Source organism: Musca autumnalis, unplaced genomic scaffold, assembly GCF_047663935.1.
Source record: "Musca autumnalis isolate F117 unplaced genomic scaffold, ASM4766393v1 scaffold_2, whole genome shotgun sequence".
Classification (NCBI taxonomy): Eukaryota; Metazoa; Arthropoda; class Insecta; order Diptera; family Muscidae; genus Musca; species Musca autumnalis.
The window spans coordinates 206,941,581-206,959,458 of record NW_027411755.1 but is presented as its reverse complement, the minus strand read 5'-3'; the positions used below and the strand labels follow the sequence as shown (position 1 = coordinate 206,959,458).

Sequence of the window (17,878 nt, the reverse complement as noted above, 5' to 3'; positions counted from 1 at the left end):
GTTCTTAGGAAAACAGCCCGAAAGTTGTAAAAAAAACCCTATGGCACCATATGTAGTAGTTGGAGAGCACAATAACTCACGAACTGATGGACCGAGTTGGTCCAAAATTTGGCCTTCATCAAATTTTGTTCAAACTTAGTTTCAGTTCGAAGATGGGCAATACCGGTCCACAACTCCCGGTACTTCCCCCAATTTTAAAAAAAAGGTCACTAAAATTATATGCGCGATATCTCTTGAACGGAGCAACCAATTTGGATATCCTAATATTTTGTCTAAATTTTCTTCTAAAGTGACCCCTATCGGTCCTCTCCTTAGGATACCTCCCCCACAAAAGTTCAGCATTTGTGTCCAAGTGCAGTTTAGGGTCTGTTCGGAAATCCTTTGGAAATTTATAATTTATACTGGTCCGACAGGTGTACGATAACCCACTGAACTGACTAGTGGGCGCGATATCTATCGAAAAGATATGACTCTCAAAATAAGATCCATTTCCGTAATGCACTATGTCGGACCATTTCCTCCTCCGCAAAACTGTTGAACTTTAATCCTAATACACATTTTTGTCGGCAAGTTCAAGTTTCTAAAAAGGACCACAAAATTCTGAAAAGACTCTAAATATTCACATAGGCTGAGGGTATATCTCTATCGGCAAAGCCGATTGATACTTTTTTACTTGTTTTTTTTTTAACTTTCCTACAAAAATATTTATAAAAGTAAGATTTGAGATCAACTGGTCCTTGAAAACTGTTATCAAAATATTTCCGTTTTATATGTCAACTGATCCCTAAATAATTCTGTTAAAAATATACGAATTGTGGTCTGCAAGACCTTCAACAATTATTCCAATAAAATTAGATTTTAAAAGTCTAAACTTCTTCGAAACCACTGTATGCTGCCCATGTCTTCTATTTAATGTTTATTGCTGCTTTTTGTTCTTCGTCACAACAAATGCACTCTACCAGATGGACTATCTTGCAGGCCATTGTCGTTTAATAGATCTCACGAATAGAAGTAAATTAGTATCTCTTTAACTGTGATTAAGTTAGTTGATGTTTAGCTGTTGTGATAATCGATTGTTAAATTAATTCTAGTTTTTCTGCTTAAATTAAACTCGACAAAGTAATTGTCGATAATTTTGTCGCAATAACAAAGTTCGAATTGCATCAGATAAGCTGTAATTTGCGGCATAGTTTTCACATAGCAAGATTGTTATTATTATTATTATTTTCTAAACGTTTTTTCTGATAATTGAAAACTAATTCTGAGAATTTTATAGTTTTCAATAATTTATATAAAAAATATATTTTTTTAAATTTATTACTGTAGGCACGTAAACACCAACAACCAACTCTCCTCTAATGCAATTTTCATTAAAAACAACAATTCAGTTGCATTGCATTCCTCCACTCACACCTGCTCTACCCTCAACAATCCAAAATAATTGCTAATTTTCAAGTTCAACCACCCTCGTACAGAAACAAAGATGCATCATTCCGAATGTGTCTGGTAGTAGTATGTACTTGAAACTAACTGCTGCTGCTGAGCTTACATAGCCATACTAAGCAGCATACAAAGGTGCTGTTGTTGTACCCCCACCATCACCTTCACAATACTCATTCATTTGTGGCTAAGCATAAAATTTCCATAAGTTCTACACCCACACAACGGTTTAGACAAAACGACAACAAAAAACAATAATAATCCAATCCAGTGAATAACAACAAAACACATATCATCATTAGCTCAAATCTATAAATTTCTATATGGACTCAGTATATCAGCTAACAATCTGCATAAATGACCAATACCAAAAGGTGATGTAAATTAAAAAAATAATAATCAGTGGTGTGAAAAAATGTTCACACTAATTGGCCGGGGTAGGGAAAACTGATCTGGATATTAGATTTTAACAAGTAAAAAAGTATCAGCCGGCTTTGCCGACAGAGATATACCCTCAGCCTATATGAATTGGAACTTTCATCTACGGACAGATCGAATGTATTTAGGGTCTTTTCAGAATTTTGTGGCACTTTTTGGATATTCGAACTTGCCGACAAAAATGTAGATTAGGATTAAAGTTCAAAAGTTTTGCGGAGGAGGGAATGGACCGACATAGTGCATTACGGAAGTGGATCTTATTTTGAGAGTCATATCTTTTCGATAGATATCGCGCCTACTAGTCATTTCAGTGGGTTATCGTACACCTGTTGGACCAGTATGCCAGGAAGCATGGACTTGTCCACGGAAAACATAATATGGCTGTGCATCATCGGTATAAATTTCCAAAGGATCTCCGAACAGACCCTAAACTGCACTTGGACACAAATGTTGAACTTTTGTGGGGGTGGTATCCTAAGGAGAGAACCGTTATGGGCCATTTTAGAAGTTAAACTAAGTTTGGACAAAATATTACGAAGGCCAAATTTTGGACCAAATCGGTCTATCAGTTCGAGAGTTATTGTGCTCTCCAACTACTACATATGGTGGTTCCCAAGAAATATGGACTTGCCACTGAAAAAACTTTTACCGTTGTAATTGAGACAGCGATTGCATGTTGCCTCAACAGAAATCAAAGTTAGTCAAGACCAGGTTTTAAAGTGAACTTATCCGAAATTTTGTGTGGGAGGTACCCGAAGGAATGGGCAAATATAGTCCATATTCAAACCTGATCTATATCTGGTAGATATATTAGGATACGTAAAGTATGGACCAAATCGGTCCGTCTCTTCAAGAATTATCGTGCGCACAATTTTTCCGAACATTTTTGAACTTTTGTGGGGGAGGTACCTGAAGGAGTGAACCGATATGGCTTATCTTCGAACTTAAACTAAGTTTGGACAAAACATTATGAAGGCCAAATTTTGGATCGAATCGGCAGATCCGTTCGAGAGTTATCTTGCGCTCCAACCACTACACACGGTATCATAGGGGTTTTTAGAACCTTGCAGGCTATTTTCTCAGGAAGTAGGGTTTTGCCCCTGATGAAACATGTACCGCCGTATGGGGGCCGTGAATACAAGATGCTACAACAAAAATCAAAACGAAGGAGTGGACCGATTAAGTCCATATTGGAACCTCATCTAAGTCTGGTAGAAATTTTACGATATACAAAGTATGGGCCAAATCGGTTACTCCCTTCAAGAGTTATCGTGCGCAGAAATTTTCCGAACATTTTCGAACTTTTGTGGGTGAGGTACCAGAAGGAGTGGACCGATATAACCCATCTTCGAACTTAAACTAAGTTTGGGCAAAATATTACGAAAGCCAAATTTTGGACCGAATCGGTTGATCCGTTCGAGAGTTATCGTGCGCTCCAGCCAGACAGACAGACGGACGGACATGGCTAAATCAACTCCAAATTGTCTGAAACACATTTCGTCCAAACATACTTGGGTTCTAAAACCATTATTTCGATGAGGCACATTTTGCCCGTATGAAAGTGTATATGAGGAAAAGTCAAAATTTTTTAGTTTCCATGAAGCCAAGGTTTGCACTATTATAATACGCGAACTATTGTAGTTTGGTAGTAACTATGACTATTGCTGGATTAATTTAGATGTTTTTGTACAAAGCTCAAAAATTTAACAAAAAAATTTAATTTACGTGGTAGTTACGACCGCGTAAAGGAAAAACCATAGGTAAAAACACGTTGAATCTAAACAGGTTTTTTACATTGCTATTCGATTTCTGATTAAACCATTCAAATGACGGACATCTGTCCAAAGTAAAAGTTGGAGAATACAAAATGAAGATTACACTTCTAATGTATCACTTTCCAAAATTTCCACTGCATCCACCTTTTATGGATGCTGACATTTTGAAGCCGGATTTCAGGTGTTTTTTGTATTTTTTATGTAACTGGGACGCGCATTCGGATATTTCGAAAAACCAATTATAGGACTAAAGAACTCGCGATTTCGCATAATCTGATATGTATATTAAGTATGTAGCCCACACAGCAGCAGAGTAATCTACTGCGAAAGGCCAAAATTTAGTGCGATATTTTTTTCGTTTTGAGTGTGCTGGTACCCCGCGATATTTTAGTTTTTCGACAATCCGGATCATATGAATCACAGATCGTAAAAATCCATCTACTAGAACGGCGGAAATAGCTACTGCAAAAATTGAAAAATTTGCAAAAAATCTTTTTCAAAATATCGCTGACTAATTCGTGTTTTATGTGGATCGTTTCCATTTCAATGAAGAAAGTGAATCATCACTCGCGTTTGTGCGAAAACAGCGGTTTGAAAAATTTAGTGGCATGGGAGCTGTATCCGATTTATCCAAAAAATACTGTGTGATGCTACATCCACGGTTCATGATGGATTTTATTGAAATATGTTTAGATCGATGTATTTTTTCACGGTTGATAGTGAAATCGGATGCGCATTAAAAGTGTATGCACTTTGTGCAAAATATAAGCGTAATACAGTTTGTTGCACACTAAACTGCAGACGATGCTACATCTTAGCGGCCAAAGTAAATCCTGGCAAATGTGTACAAATTAAAAGAGAAGAACTCGCTGTATTGGTAAACCGCATGCGCATCAATTGATTTTGAGGATTTCGCGATTTACACGCATTTCAAAATGAACATTACCCGATACAGTTTTATTTCAAGATTATACCCCATTTAAAGGAACCCAACATTTATTTGAAAGATATCCATATCTTCTGCTAGATGTTAGCGTGTTTTCGAGAAGTGATTAGAATAAAAAATGTGATTTATTGCGTGAAATTTAACTAAAATAGAAGAAAAACTCCGACCTATTTTTCTTACATTTTGTTCAACTAACTCACAAAATAAATTTTAATAAATATTTTCTCTTACAAAAATTTTATAAATTTCCTCAATATATTTTTTGTTTTTTGCTATAATATGCAAACCACTAAACGGATTTTTATAGTTTTGGTTTCATTTGAATCTTCGCGATGTTTAGATTACGTACATATTTTTTATATATTTTTCAGATGCATAAACAGCTTGAATTTTATTAGAACAAGTTGTAAACTACCAATTGTTTTGAATGCTTTCCTAATTTCCGCGAAAATTTACAACTTTTTCACTAAAGTTATGGGACCTCAGTAAACATATAGTATGTAGGGAGCCCCTAATTAAGAGAGTTTCTCAATATAATAATTAGAGTCTTTTAAAGATTTTTTTCTTTTTATCAGAATTGAAACCGCCATAACTTTTGCGCGCAACAACCAAAATTAGTATCTCGAACAGATTTAAGAATGGGATTTTTTTCCCAATGTATGTACCAAAAATCATTCATGTAGCTTAAAAAAAATTTTTAATTTTTTTTTATGGAAAACTAAAAAATTTTGTCTTTTCTTCATATACCCTCGTTAGCATAAATGCTGAGGGTATAAATAGACCATTTAACCCACCACCCCCAGCGAAAACTCTCCAATTTTTTTTTAAATTTTTGTCAAAAGGTAGTGTTTGTTGCGCTGATTACTTACTTACCTCATTACAGAACATTTGTTCCATACACCGAACTAAAAAAAGATCTCCAATTCTCTGTTTAGTGCATCGCTTTCTGGAATACTGCGCCTTGTCATCTCTTCATCCACTTGTTTGCGCCATCTATTCTTCGGCCTGCCAATTCTGCATGCACCGCCATGCGGCCCGAATTTATACGCCTTTTTAGCGGGTTCACCATTGCTCATTCTTATGATATGGCCTAGCCACCGCAATCGCTGCATCTTGATACGTTTATCTATACTGATGTCGTTGTATAGCTGATACACCTCGTGGTTCATGCGACGTCGATATTCACCGTTAACGCAGATTGGTCCGTAGATCTTTCGAAGAATTTTTCTCTCAAACACGCCAAGCACTGCCTTATCTGCTTGCGCAATTACCCATGCTTCGGAGCCATGCATTAGTACGGGTAGTATCAGTGTTTTGTAAAGCGTTATTTTTGTTTGACGAGTTGTGGCTTTGTTTTTAAAGTGCTTACTTTAGCCAAAGTAGCATCTGTTGGCCAATCCAATTCTTCTTTTTATTTCACAACTGTAGTGCGATTCTCTAACACATTTTTTGAGTTACCGACAAAAATCGTTAAAATTAAAATGCGTTTAAATTCGGTAATTAAGGAAATTTTTCGGTAAGTTAGCGACCAAAAGAAAGTAGTCGTAAAGTTTTACCGACAGCAACAGTGTTGTCAACTTTTATTTGAACTTGTCATACATAATTTTGCGTTTTAATTTTACCGACACTTGTCGGTAACTCAAAAAATGTGTTAGAGAATCGCACTACTGATGTCGTTTGTTGTGTTTACGGTATACGAAGTCTTTTACTACCTCAAAATTATAAGAACCAACTTCAACAGTTGGCCCGATCTCTATGGACGCATTGCGCGTCGACACCATCAACTTGGCCTTCTCGCCGTTAACCGCCAGACCCACTTTAGCAGATTCTCCTTCGACCTTCATAAAGGTATCGGTTACTTCTTTTACTGATCGTCCCATGATGTCTATATCATCAGCATAAGCATGTAACATGTGGCTATTGGTGTAGATTGTGCCACTTCTTTTGACGTTTGCCTCTCGTATAACCTTTATCTAGCGGAATTTGTTTTTCTTTTCTTTCGTTTTTTTTATTAGGCTGCTTTTTTCTAGGGGAGGGTTACTAACCCGGCGCTCAAACTCAAGTTTTTATCGTTCTTATGGAAGAAGGCGCGGCACATTTTAGCTCACTACCTTTAACGGGTGTTAAAGGCAGCGACCCCAGGTGACACCACGGGGAGGTCAGTGTCCACTTGAGATGAGAGAGGGACCAAGATAAATCCGGGAGTTTGCAATGTTAAAGCCGGTCAGGACCGTTCCTTGGTATCATTCATCCCCCAAGCCACCCGTTGCGCTGATTACAACAATGTATAATTTTCATGGGCGGCGGATCCGGTTTGCCGGTTATTTGACCCGAAAGTCCAGATTTATAGCCGGTTTAGGCCCGGTTCTGCTGAACCGATTACTGCAAAAACGATACCCACGTTTGAAAGCTTATGGAAATACCTAACCGGTCACCTCATGATGTTCTTACGAGACTCATTTCTTCACAAGGTTTCTTCAAAAGGTTATAAAGATCATTCTTGTAGATAATTTTTAAAACTACAACTTTTACTCTAGTGGGTTTCTGATAGGTCTTACCGTTTTTAAAAAAAATAAAAAAGCTGAATAAGGTCTCCAAAAATGACCTTTGACCCTGAATAACTTCGTTTGCATGCATGGGATCGATGGGGACATTTAAGGCCTTACTTCTAATGGCAAACCCTAGCTTTCTAAAAAATTTCAGCTTTGTTGTGGGAATTTTTGCTATTTCCCCTCATACGAGTACGCATGTCTATTTTGACTGGCCTATATAAAGTCCTTCTAACTATAGAACTCCTTTGGATGTCTTCTGATAATAGAAGACCTTTATAAGGCCTTCTTACTATAGAACCTCTTTATAAATTCTGGCTCTAGAAGACCTTTAGGAAGTTTCCACAATAATGGAATACTTTGAAAAATGTTATCAGCCTATTAAATTATTTCTTTAATTTATTGATCTTTTTTTTTTTTTTTTTTTTTTTTTGAATAAAAATGTATAAATATAAATTTTAAAATAATATTCCTTTTTTATCATTTCAGTAAAATTTCGAGAATCGTGCAGCTGAAATCAAACTGAGCAGTGCCGTTCCAAAGGACATCTAAATTACAAAAAAATCCACATGTGAGGAGCCTAGACTCGAAATAATTTTCTAACAAAATCAAGTTGTGGCGGAGATCAATGTCCATATACAAGAGAAATTAAAGTCATCAACCCTTAGGGTAAAGTCTCAAAATTGAATCAACAGATTCCGTGTACTTAAATTTGCAGTAAAACGAAATTATCCATTCACATCTCCAACACCTTCAACTGTGTCTGGATTGTTGCCGAAATTGTGTTGCATGCCTGGTTGGTTAGGCAGACTTACAGGTGGTGTTGGCTGTGTTCTATAGCGTGCTGCCACACTTTTTACAAACATTTGTGGCCTGTGGCAAAAATTCTTTCCCACAATCCTGTCATCGTCATCATTCAACCACATGACGTCATTAACTGATTTTTATTGATGCGACTATAAAAACGGCAACCAACTATTAATCAAAACGACAGCAGCCACCCTCCATTCTGTCTACTGCTGTTGTGACTTGCTTGGGCTTACTCCTCCACCTTACGATTAAATCGCAGCCATTAGAGAAGAGAACTTCAATAAAAAAACATTGCAAACTCAACAGTCGTCAACTCGACCCGACCAGCACTACCACCAGCAGCAGCAACATGTTGGATGATGACAACAATGATTTGTTGGCTTCGGCATCAGAAATACAACGCAGTAAGTAAAACAGAAAACAAATCCCTCTCCCCTTTCTGCAATAATAGACGAACGAACGAACAGGTCATTGATTATTTTCGTACTTTTTTTTTCTGATTGTTTGCGTTTGTTTGCTTGGCGGAAAACATGAATGAAAAGTTGTGTTTTTTTTTGTTATTCTTCGCATTCATGTTTTGTTTCGCTGTGATGAATTCAATACATTTGTTTATTTTGAATCATAGACGTTGGTTTTTTTTAGTTTGAATTTAATTAAATAATCAGAGTAGTTTATGTGTATGTGGACTGGGACACAATGGGAGATTTGTTTCAACTTGTGCTATGTGACATAATTGCGAGATTTGAAAGTGGATAGGTATTTGAGGAGTTGTTTTGCATTCTTTGAAGACCCTTAGAATATGAGGAGTTTGGTGACGGACTATATCGGTCCACTTATCGGACAACTACTTCGAAAATCTCTCCCACAGATGTTCAAAATTTTCACTTGAGTGCAGTTTCGAGGATTGTGTCGAATTTTTGATTTTAAATTCTCTACGATGGCCAATTGGCTGGTAGGCACGATAACTATCGAAAGGAGTAAACGACATTGAAAAAACTTTTTCTCAAACTTACATCCTCTTACTTACCTTCATGGAGGAGCTCACAAAATTGTGAAATTGATTTTTTTTACCGAAAGTAGTCCTTGTGATCCTGTTTATAATGTAATTCTGTGTATAATGCTTTTATACTCTCAGCATATACACTTTCATACGGACAAATGTGCCTCAACGAAATACTGGTTATAGACCCCAAGTATGTCCGATTTAGCAATGTCTGTCCGTTTGTCCGTCTGTCTGTCTGGCTTGCTGTAGCGCACGACAACTCTCGAACGGATGAAACGATTTGGTCCAAAATTTTGCCTTCGTAATATTTTTTCCATACTTAGTTTATTGAAGGTACTTTACACATCGTTAAATTTCTACCACGCATAGATTAAGTTCCAATATGGATTCCATCGGTCCAATTCTTTGTGTACCTCCCACACAAAATTTCGAACTAGTTCATTTTAAGACCTGTTCTCAAATCCCTTTGATTTTTGTTGCAGCCACTTGTATTCGCAGACCTCATTACGACGATACACGTTTTTTCCGGGGCAAGTTCATACTTCCTTAGAAAATAGCCCGAAAGCTGTAAACAACCCCTATGGTATGATGTGTAGTGACAGGAGCGCACAGTAACTCTCGAACGAAGCAGCCGATTCGGTCCATAATTTGTTCGAATATGAAATTCTGCTGCCCATTCCTTCGTGTACTTCCCACACAAAATTTCGGAAAAGTTTAAGACCTGCTGGTAGACAGCGTAAATGATGTATCAGAAATAAAAAAAGTTTCTATCGAAAACCCATACACAAACCGAGATTGTGGTGAATGATATAGGAAATAAGATGGAAACAATCGAGGACACGCTGGGGCTTTTGATGAATACACATTTCCCGCCGAGCACTACGGCAAATGTAGGGATATCGGCAGATGGGGAAAAGGCTACGGACGAAGCACCAAACATTGATAAAACAATGGTTAAAGATGCCATCAACAGTTTCAAACCTTTTAAAGCAGCGGGACCAGACCAGGTCTTTCCGGCCTTACTCCGAAAGGAGGTGGACTATATTTCCTCCAAATTAGCTGGTATCATCAACGCATGCTTAAAATTTGCGTATACCCCTAAAGCCTGGCAGGAGGCGAGGGTAGTGTTTATCCCCAAACCTGGAAAGGCTAGCTACGCAATTCCTAAGTCTTACCGCCCGATAAGTCTAACTTCTTTATTACTCAAAACCATGGAATGTATAGTCGATACCATGATTAAGAGCAAGATCCCAAACGATATGCTTAAGTACAAACAACATGCATACGTTAAAGGCAGATCAGTGGAAACCGCTTTACATGAGGTAGTACACCACATCGAAAACACCTTCGACAAGAAGATGTATACACTGGCAGTATGCATTGACATTGAGGGTGCTTTCAAAAACGTCAGTACTGAAACCCTTATCCAATCCTTAGATAATTTTTATGTGGACCTTAGGAACTGGGTAAGCAATATGCTAAGGAATAGTTGCGGGCTACACGACGTAACGAAACGGTATAAAGTTTGTCAGGGAACGCCACAAGAGGGGATTTTGTCACCTCTCCTGTGGGTTAAACATTGTTCCACAACATCCCATACGGGACAAGGGAGACTTCTCTCATATCAATGAGTGCACCCCGATTCATATTTAGCTCAATGATATGGGACCTACTGTTTATCGCCGAGTCCGAACGGCATGTCTTAAGACACCACTTGTGGAGAAGTTTTCAAGGCTGAAATACTCAGGAAATGTCGCCAACATTACTGAGGGGTATTTTGCCACCGTTGAAAAATGTTTGATTTTGCCTGGCCGGGGAATCGAACCCCCGACCTTCTGCGTGCAAGGCGGGCGTGCATACCATTGCACCACGGTGGCACCCATCTCCTGTGGGTTACTACCATAAAAAGCCTACTGAGGAGTTTAACCAAAGAGGGATTTGAACCAGTCTGTTATGCAGACGACGTTATAATACTTCTGAGGTGAAATAACCCAACTTTGTTATGCAGAAGGGCCGAATCGGCCCTCGAAACGTAAACCCGAAAAAAAAACAGAAATATGTATTTTCACTAGGAAAACAAAACTGGGTCACATCGAGGAACCTGTTTTCCTCAACAAGACTCCAATAAGGTCAAATATCTGGGAGTAATCCGGGAAAGGAAAAACTTAAATGGAAGGATCATACCCAAGAACGAGCCAACAAAGCATACAGATGTTGGTCAACCTGTAGAAGGGCGATAGGCTCTAAATGGGGTCTCAATCCAAAGATGACACACTGGCTATACAAAAGCGTAGTTCGACCCATCCTAACATACGCGTCAGTAGTCTGGTGGACAGCGATGGATAAAAAATGTAATATAAAAATTTTACAAAAAGTCCAAAGAATGTGAGGCTTAGGCGTAAGTGGTGCTATGAGGACAACACCAACGAGGGCACTAAAAACTATTCTATACATACACATAAGGTATAAAGCTGCCGTCGCACAGTGTTGCCTCAGTGGACAAAAATCGAAAAATGTGTTCTTGACTTTTTTATAATTTTATGGTTTTATTTTATTGAGAACACTTCAAATAGGACAAACCTCAAAGATGTTGTCGATATTTGGTGTTACTATAAAGTTATAGCTCGTTAAACATAGAACATTTTTCGTATGTGACATTTACTAAAATGTATTTAAACAAGAAGCCCATGTTCTTGGAAATGTTTTAAAGAAGTTGTTGACATATTCCACAACTTTTGAATCGGGAATTAAAGAGTGGTCGATAATCTTGCAATTTATGAAAAAAAAGTTTACATATAATGTGTATACATAAAGTACCGTTATATTGATTGAAACAATAACGTGTTATACAAAACTTCTTTCATGGAGTGTATCTAAAAATTGCAGCAAATTGCAGTTTCGACCATTTGGTACATGAAACAGACATCCCTTTCGAATTGAAAAATGCTAAGTTTACATCCTATAAAATCCGATTCTCGGAGCCACAACCATATCATCATAAACAATTTGTACGAAAGGAGCAAGAATCCTTTTTTTGTCTCAGTGGATAAATTCACTTTATTTGACTGCTTCGTTTTATATATCCAAATATGAACCGATTTTTAACAAAATCGTTAAAACTGATCAGAGGCCCAAACAAATATCGCATATTATATTTGAAGGCGGTTCAATTAAAATTGGCTGAGTTATAGCAAAATCGGGGAAAAATATATATGTGGGGGCTATATCGAAATCTGATCCAATTTTTAACAAAATCTGTAAAACTGATCAGAGGCCCAAGCAAATATCGCATATTAAATTTGAAGGCGGTTCAATTAAAATTGTCTGAGTTATAGCAGAATCGGAGAAATATATATGGGGGATATATCCAAATCTGAGCCGATATGGACCAAAATGGGAATTTTTCTTTCCTATGTCCGCATAAGTACTTGTGTAAAAGTTTATCGACCTAGGTTAACCCCTTCTATTTTTGTCCACGTTTACAAGGACGCGGCAACACTGTGCGACGCAGCCATAAGGCTGAAGGCGACAGACGAGTGGATCGAAAAGGATCACGTAACATACCATCAAAAAATTCTACAGGTAACAACGGGGAAGTCAATGGATAACGTTAATTCGGAACTTATACCTGAAACAATTGTAGATACCTGGCAGAGACTCGTGGATCGGCGGGACCCTAGCTGAAAATCCTCCTGGAAACTGCTGTTACACATACGGCTCGATGTTAGGGGGGAGGACGGGACTGGGACTTTTTATTGAAGAACCAGAGACCAAAATCTCTCTTCGGTTGCCGGATCACAATACGGTTCTTCAAGCGGAGATCAGGGCGATCACAGAGTGTCTGAACTGGTATAATGCTAACTCGAGACCAACTACCGTTAACGTCCTTACGGACAGTAAAATGGCAATCAATGCAATAACATCCAAGACAGTAAAATCGAAAACTGTACTGGACTGCATAAATACGATAAACAATTATTCCCAGCAAGGAATAGTGCGTATCATATGGGTACCAAGCCATGCGGGGATTAAAGGTAATGCAAGAGCAAATTCTCTGGCAAAACATGGCAGGGAATTAGCAACTGTAAATTTAGACAGCGCAAAGCCTCTAAATGCGTCACGTCTAGAGTTAAAAAATTGGGCAAAACAGGCCCATACATCCATATGGAATAGAGAGGAGATAGGGAAAACCACTAAAACTAAAAACTTACTATTATTAGGTAAGGCAGATATTAGTAGGCTAACAGGTATCCTTACTGGTCACTTGGGCCTACAAGCTCATCTGCATAAAATTAAATGCGCAGATAACAGCGTATGCAGGATGTTAAACAGTTAAGGGATTTTGTTAAGGGCACAGAATTCCTAAAATAAAAAAAGAGACGAAATACGACCCTTTCTTCAATTAGTCTAGAGCACACAACAGGTCTATTCTGGCTTAAGTGTATGTCCATTGGACATGTGGCGACTTACGCCCGTCTTTTCAACCTAACCTAAGACCTGCTTTTGTTGCAGCCACTTGTTTTTGCAGGTCCCATTACGACAATACAAGTTTGTTCAGGTCCATACTTTCTGAGAACATGGCCCGGAAGGTGTAAAAATCTCTATGGCAGCATGTGTAGCGGCTGGAGTGCACAATAACTCTCGCACGGATCTGCCGATTCGGTCCAAAATTTGTCCTTCGTAATATTATTTCCAAACTTAGTTTAAATTTGAAGATGGTTAATATCGGTCCACACCACAAAAGTTCAGAAATTTTTGCTAAAAAGGTACGCACAATAACTTTCGAAGGAAGCAACCGAGGTGGTCCTTACCTGACACATCATAATATAGCTGCGAATCTTAGATATTGTTCGAATATGGACTCTATTGGTCCACTCCTTCGGGTACTTCCCACACAAAATTTCGAAAAAAAAAAATTCAGTTTGAGACCTGTTCACGAATCGCTTTGATTTTTGTTGCAGCCACTTGTATTCGCAGCCCCCATTACGACGATGAAATTTTTTTCAGGGGCAAGATCATACTTCCTGAGAAAATAGCTTTCTACTGAAAAAATAAGAAATTTTGAGTTACTACCCTTTTCTTGAAAAAAGTGATCTCTGAAATTTCTTTGAAATGTCTTCTAACTTTAGAAGACCTCCTTTCTTAATAAAAAGGCCTTTTTTTTTTTAGGAGACCTAGAAGAAGGTATCTATCATCTATCTATAGAGGAACATGGTCATAATTTTAACCTAAAGACCTTTATAGGTCGATTATGGAAGTACTCGGTCTATATCAGAGACGGGCTTCTTTCCAAAGAAGTATAGAGGACGCCCTCTGAGTTGTTTTGCATTTGCTTCTCTCTCACTAATAAACATAATGTGGTCGTTGTTTTCTTCACCCATACATAAACACATACTACAACATTGATGGACATTCTTGGGTGACGCTGGTTCATATGAAGACTTTTGGAAGAACATCTATTTGTATACAGCATTACTGTACGAACACATGGTGATGTCCTCTGCATTTCTATTAGAGGTTTCACACACACACATGTCCCGTCTAACAAAAGTATAGTTTTATTACAATTATATTTAATGCAATTATCCAGCATTATTAATTAAACAAAAAATCCAATGCATGCCTACTCTTTGTCACAATTAGTCCCTTCGTGTATGTCGTGTTTGGTGATGTTACGCGACAGGATAATATTTCATTTGTTCGTTATTTAGATTAAAGTGTGATAGTGATGATGGTGGCTCGTGATGGTGGTTTTCGGCCGTTGGTCGGTCAGTCACAGCCAAACATCAAACATAAAATGTTGTGTATGTGTTTATATAAAACAATTTAAAATACTTCATATAATACTGTACATTTAACAAAACAAATAATAATAACTTGGTAATTTAATAACACAATTTGTTGTAGGGACTTTGCAAAATGATATATATCTAAATTTGATTTATTTTTCAGAGAGAAATAACAATTGCCAATAATAAAAAGTAAGCAAAGACTACAGTCGGGACGGTGCCCCTGACTACGTCAATGCAAAGCTGGGATATTTGACATTACAAGTAGGAAAAAATGGAATGTATGAAATAATATGAAAATGGAATATGCCTACTAGAAGCGGAGATATTGGCATAAGACTAAAACTTTGAATTTTTCTCCGCATAAGTTTTTTTCCATTCCTCTTCTTCATCTGGGGCCCCTGGGACCCCCATTAACCACTAAAATGTCATGACGAATCGATTCAAATTGAAACCTGTAGTGCGATTATAAAAAAGAATGGAAAAGTCGTATGGATGCATTACCGAATATTGCGATATCTCTGGTATTTGATCACCTACATCAACCTATTTTAGATCAATGCAAATGTGTTTTTTTTTTCTTTTTCCATCGAAAGGCCTTCCTACTAGACGCGGAGATATTCCCATATGAATAAAACGTTAAATTTTCTCTACATAAGTTTTTTTTGCACATTCCGATCCACGAATACGACCATCTCCAAAATCAATAGGCTTCTTTCTTCCTCTCTGGACCCCCAAAATTTCATGACGATCCGATTAAAATTGCGACATGTACGTACCGTGATTACAAAAAAAAAAAAATAATAAAATAAAAAAAATAAAAAAAAATAAATAAAAAAACGGGATGTATTACTGACTACTTCGATATCTTCGTTGTTTGACTCCCTATACCAACTTACTTTGCATCATTGTAAAGGTGAGATTTCCTACTTTCGTTATCAGGTTTCGCTTTTGGTATATAGTGGAGAATAAACGTTGACTTTTTATTTAAATAAGTTTTATGTCCATCACCAAAATAGGTTTCTTCCCCTCCGGGACCCCCATCAACAACCAAAATTTGATGACGATCAAAATTGCGACCTATAGCGTGATTACAAGGTTTAGATGGACGTACGTACGGGCACACGTAGCCAGATCGACTCAGCTCGTCGAAAAATTGGTTTTGGAATATATAAATATAGGTCTACGACAATTATTTCGATGTGTTACAAACGTTTGGGCCCAAACCAACTAATAACAAGATAGGTGTAGGGTACAATAAATGTGTTAGGTTAGGTGGAATAAGAGGATATAGTTATTAGGCCTAATGAGTTTGAGTAGTATTACAAACAGTTATTTCGTCAGTCTGAAACCTTTATCGTTAAGAAATCGACCTCTACTTTTTTCTGTAGAGATCATTGAGTGGATGCAATTTTTAGAATGCTGTTCGATTCCCTGGCAATACTATATTAAAACTTAATGTGTGGCTTATATTTCCTGAGCACATTTTTCAGGCATGTCCAAGCAAAAAAACACATTTCAAATCTACTTACTACCCCATTATTTTAACAAAGGTATGTGTCCAGAAATAAGTAGTTTATTTTTGGCTACTAAAGGTCGTAACTATTTATTTAACTACTTATTCGTAGAGTTTTAGTGACCCAAAAAGTGAACATATACACTTTAATACGACCGAAAATGTGCATCATCGAAATAATGGTTTAGATCCCATGTATGTTTGGGCGAAATGCGTTTCAGGCAATTTGGGGTGGATGTAGCCATGTCCGTCCGTCTGTCTGTCTGCCTGGTGCGCACGATAACTCTCGAACGAATGAACCGATTTGGTCCACAAAATTTGGCCTTCGTAATATTTTGTCCAAACTTAGTTTAAGTTCGGAGAACCTACTCCTTCGGGTACCTCCCCCACAAAAGTTCAAAATTTGTATGTCAAATTGTGTGAACAATGTGAAAATGTCCAAACTTTGCACATCGTAAAATTTCTACCAGACATAGATGAGGTTCCAATATGGGCTGTATTATCGGCTGTATGGGCTGCTTCCAGTACCTCCCAAACAAAACTTCAGAAAAGTGCAGTTTAAGACTTCCTCTCGAATTCCTTTGATTTTTCTTGTATTACCTTTTTGTCGCGTCCCCATTACAACACTACAAGTTTTTCCAGGGGCAAGCCCATACTTTCTGAGAAAGTGGCCCGAAATCTGAAGGTATCTCAAAATTTTTTTAAAAAATCCACGATTTTTGCCTGAAGGTACCTTGATAATATGTAATTGTTTAAAAATCCGCGATCATTGCGATTTTTAAGAATCAACGGTTATTGCCCTGAAGGTGCCTGAAAATAATTTTTTAAAGATCCACGATTATTGCCCTGAACATAACTTAAAAATATATTTTTTTTTAAATTCCACGATTATTTCCCCAAATGTACCTTAAAAATAAGTTTTTTAATTTGCCCTGAAGGTGTCTTGAAAATATTTTTTTTTTAACACCAAGACAATTAGCCTGATGATACCTTAAAAATATTTTTTTGAAAATCTGTGATTATTGCCCTGAAGGTATAATTGTTTATAAATCCACAATTATTGTCCTGAAGGTAACTTGCAAATAATTTTTTTAAATATCCACGATTTTTAAAAATCAACGGTTATTGCTCTGAAGGTACCATGAAAATATTTTTTTTTTTAAAAATCCACGATTATTGCCCTGAAGGTGCTTTGAAAATAATTTTTTAAAAAATCCACGATTATTGCCCTGAAGTTGCCTTGAAAATAATTTTTCAAAGTTCCACGATTATTGCCCTGAATGTGCCTTGAAAATAAATTTTTAATGATCCACGATTATTGCCCTGACGATACCTAGAACATATTTTTTTTTTAAAAAATCCACGATTATTGCCCTGAAGGTACCTTGAAAATAATTGTTTAAAGATCCACGATTATTGCCCTGAAGATACCTAGGAAATAACTTTTTAAAAATCCACGATTATTGCCCTGAAGGTACCATAAAAATGTTTTTTTAAGAAAATCTGCGATTATTGCCCTGAAGGTACCATGAAGATAATTGTTTAAAAATCTGCAATTATTGCCATGAAGGTAACTTGAAAATAAATTTTTAAAGATCCAGGATTATTGCCC

The 17,878-nt window shown here is 37.2% G+C and overlaps 1 protein-coding gene across 5 annotated transcripts in view; it reads left to right on the top strand.

The window, feature by feature from the left end:
• Cdc14 (cell division cycle protein 14) overlaps window positions 1-17,878 on the top strand; it is a 237,123-nt gene that overhangs the window by 167,202 nt on the left and 52,043 nt on the right. For all 5 annotated transcript variants that reach the window (XM_073970683.1, XM_073970686.1, XM_073970685.1 and 2 more), the window contains one exon: window positions 7,638-8,362. In XM_073970683.1, the coding sequence (XP_073826784.1) occupies window positions 8,308-8,362 (55 nt within the window). In that variant the 5' untranslated portion in view covers window positions 7,638-8,307. The remainder of the gene's footprint in view (window positions 1-7,637; window positions 8,363-17,878) is intronic.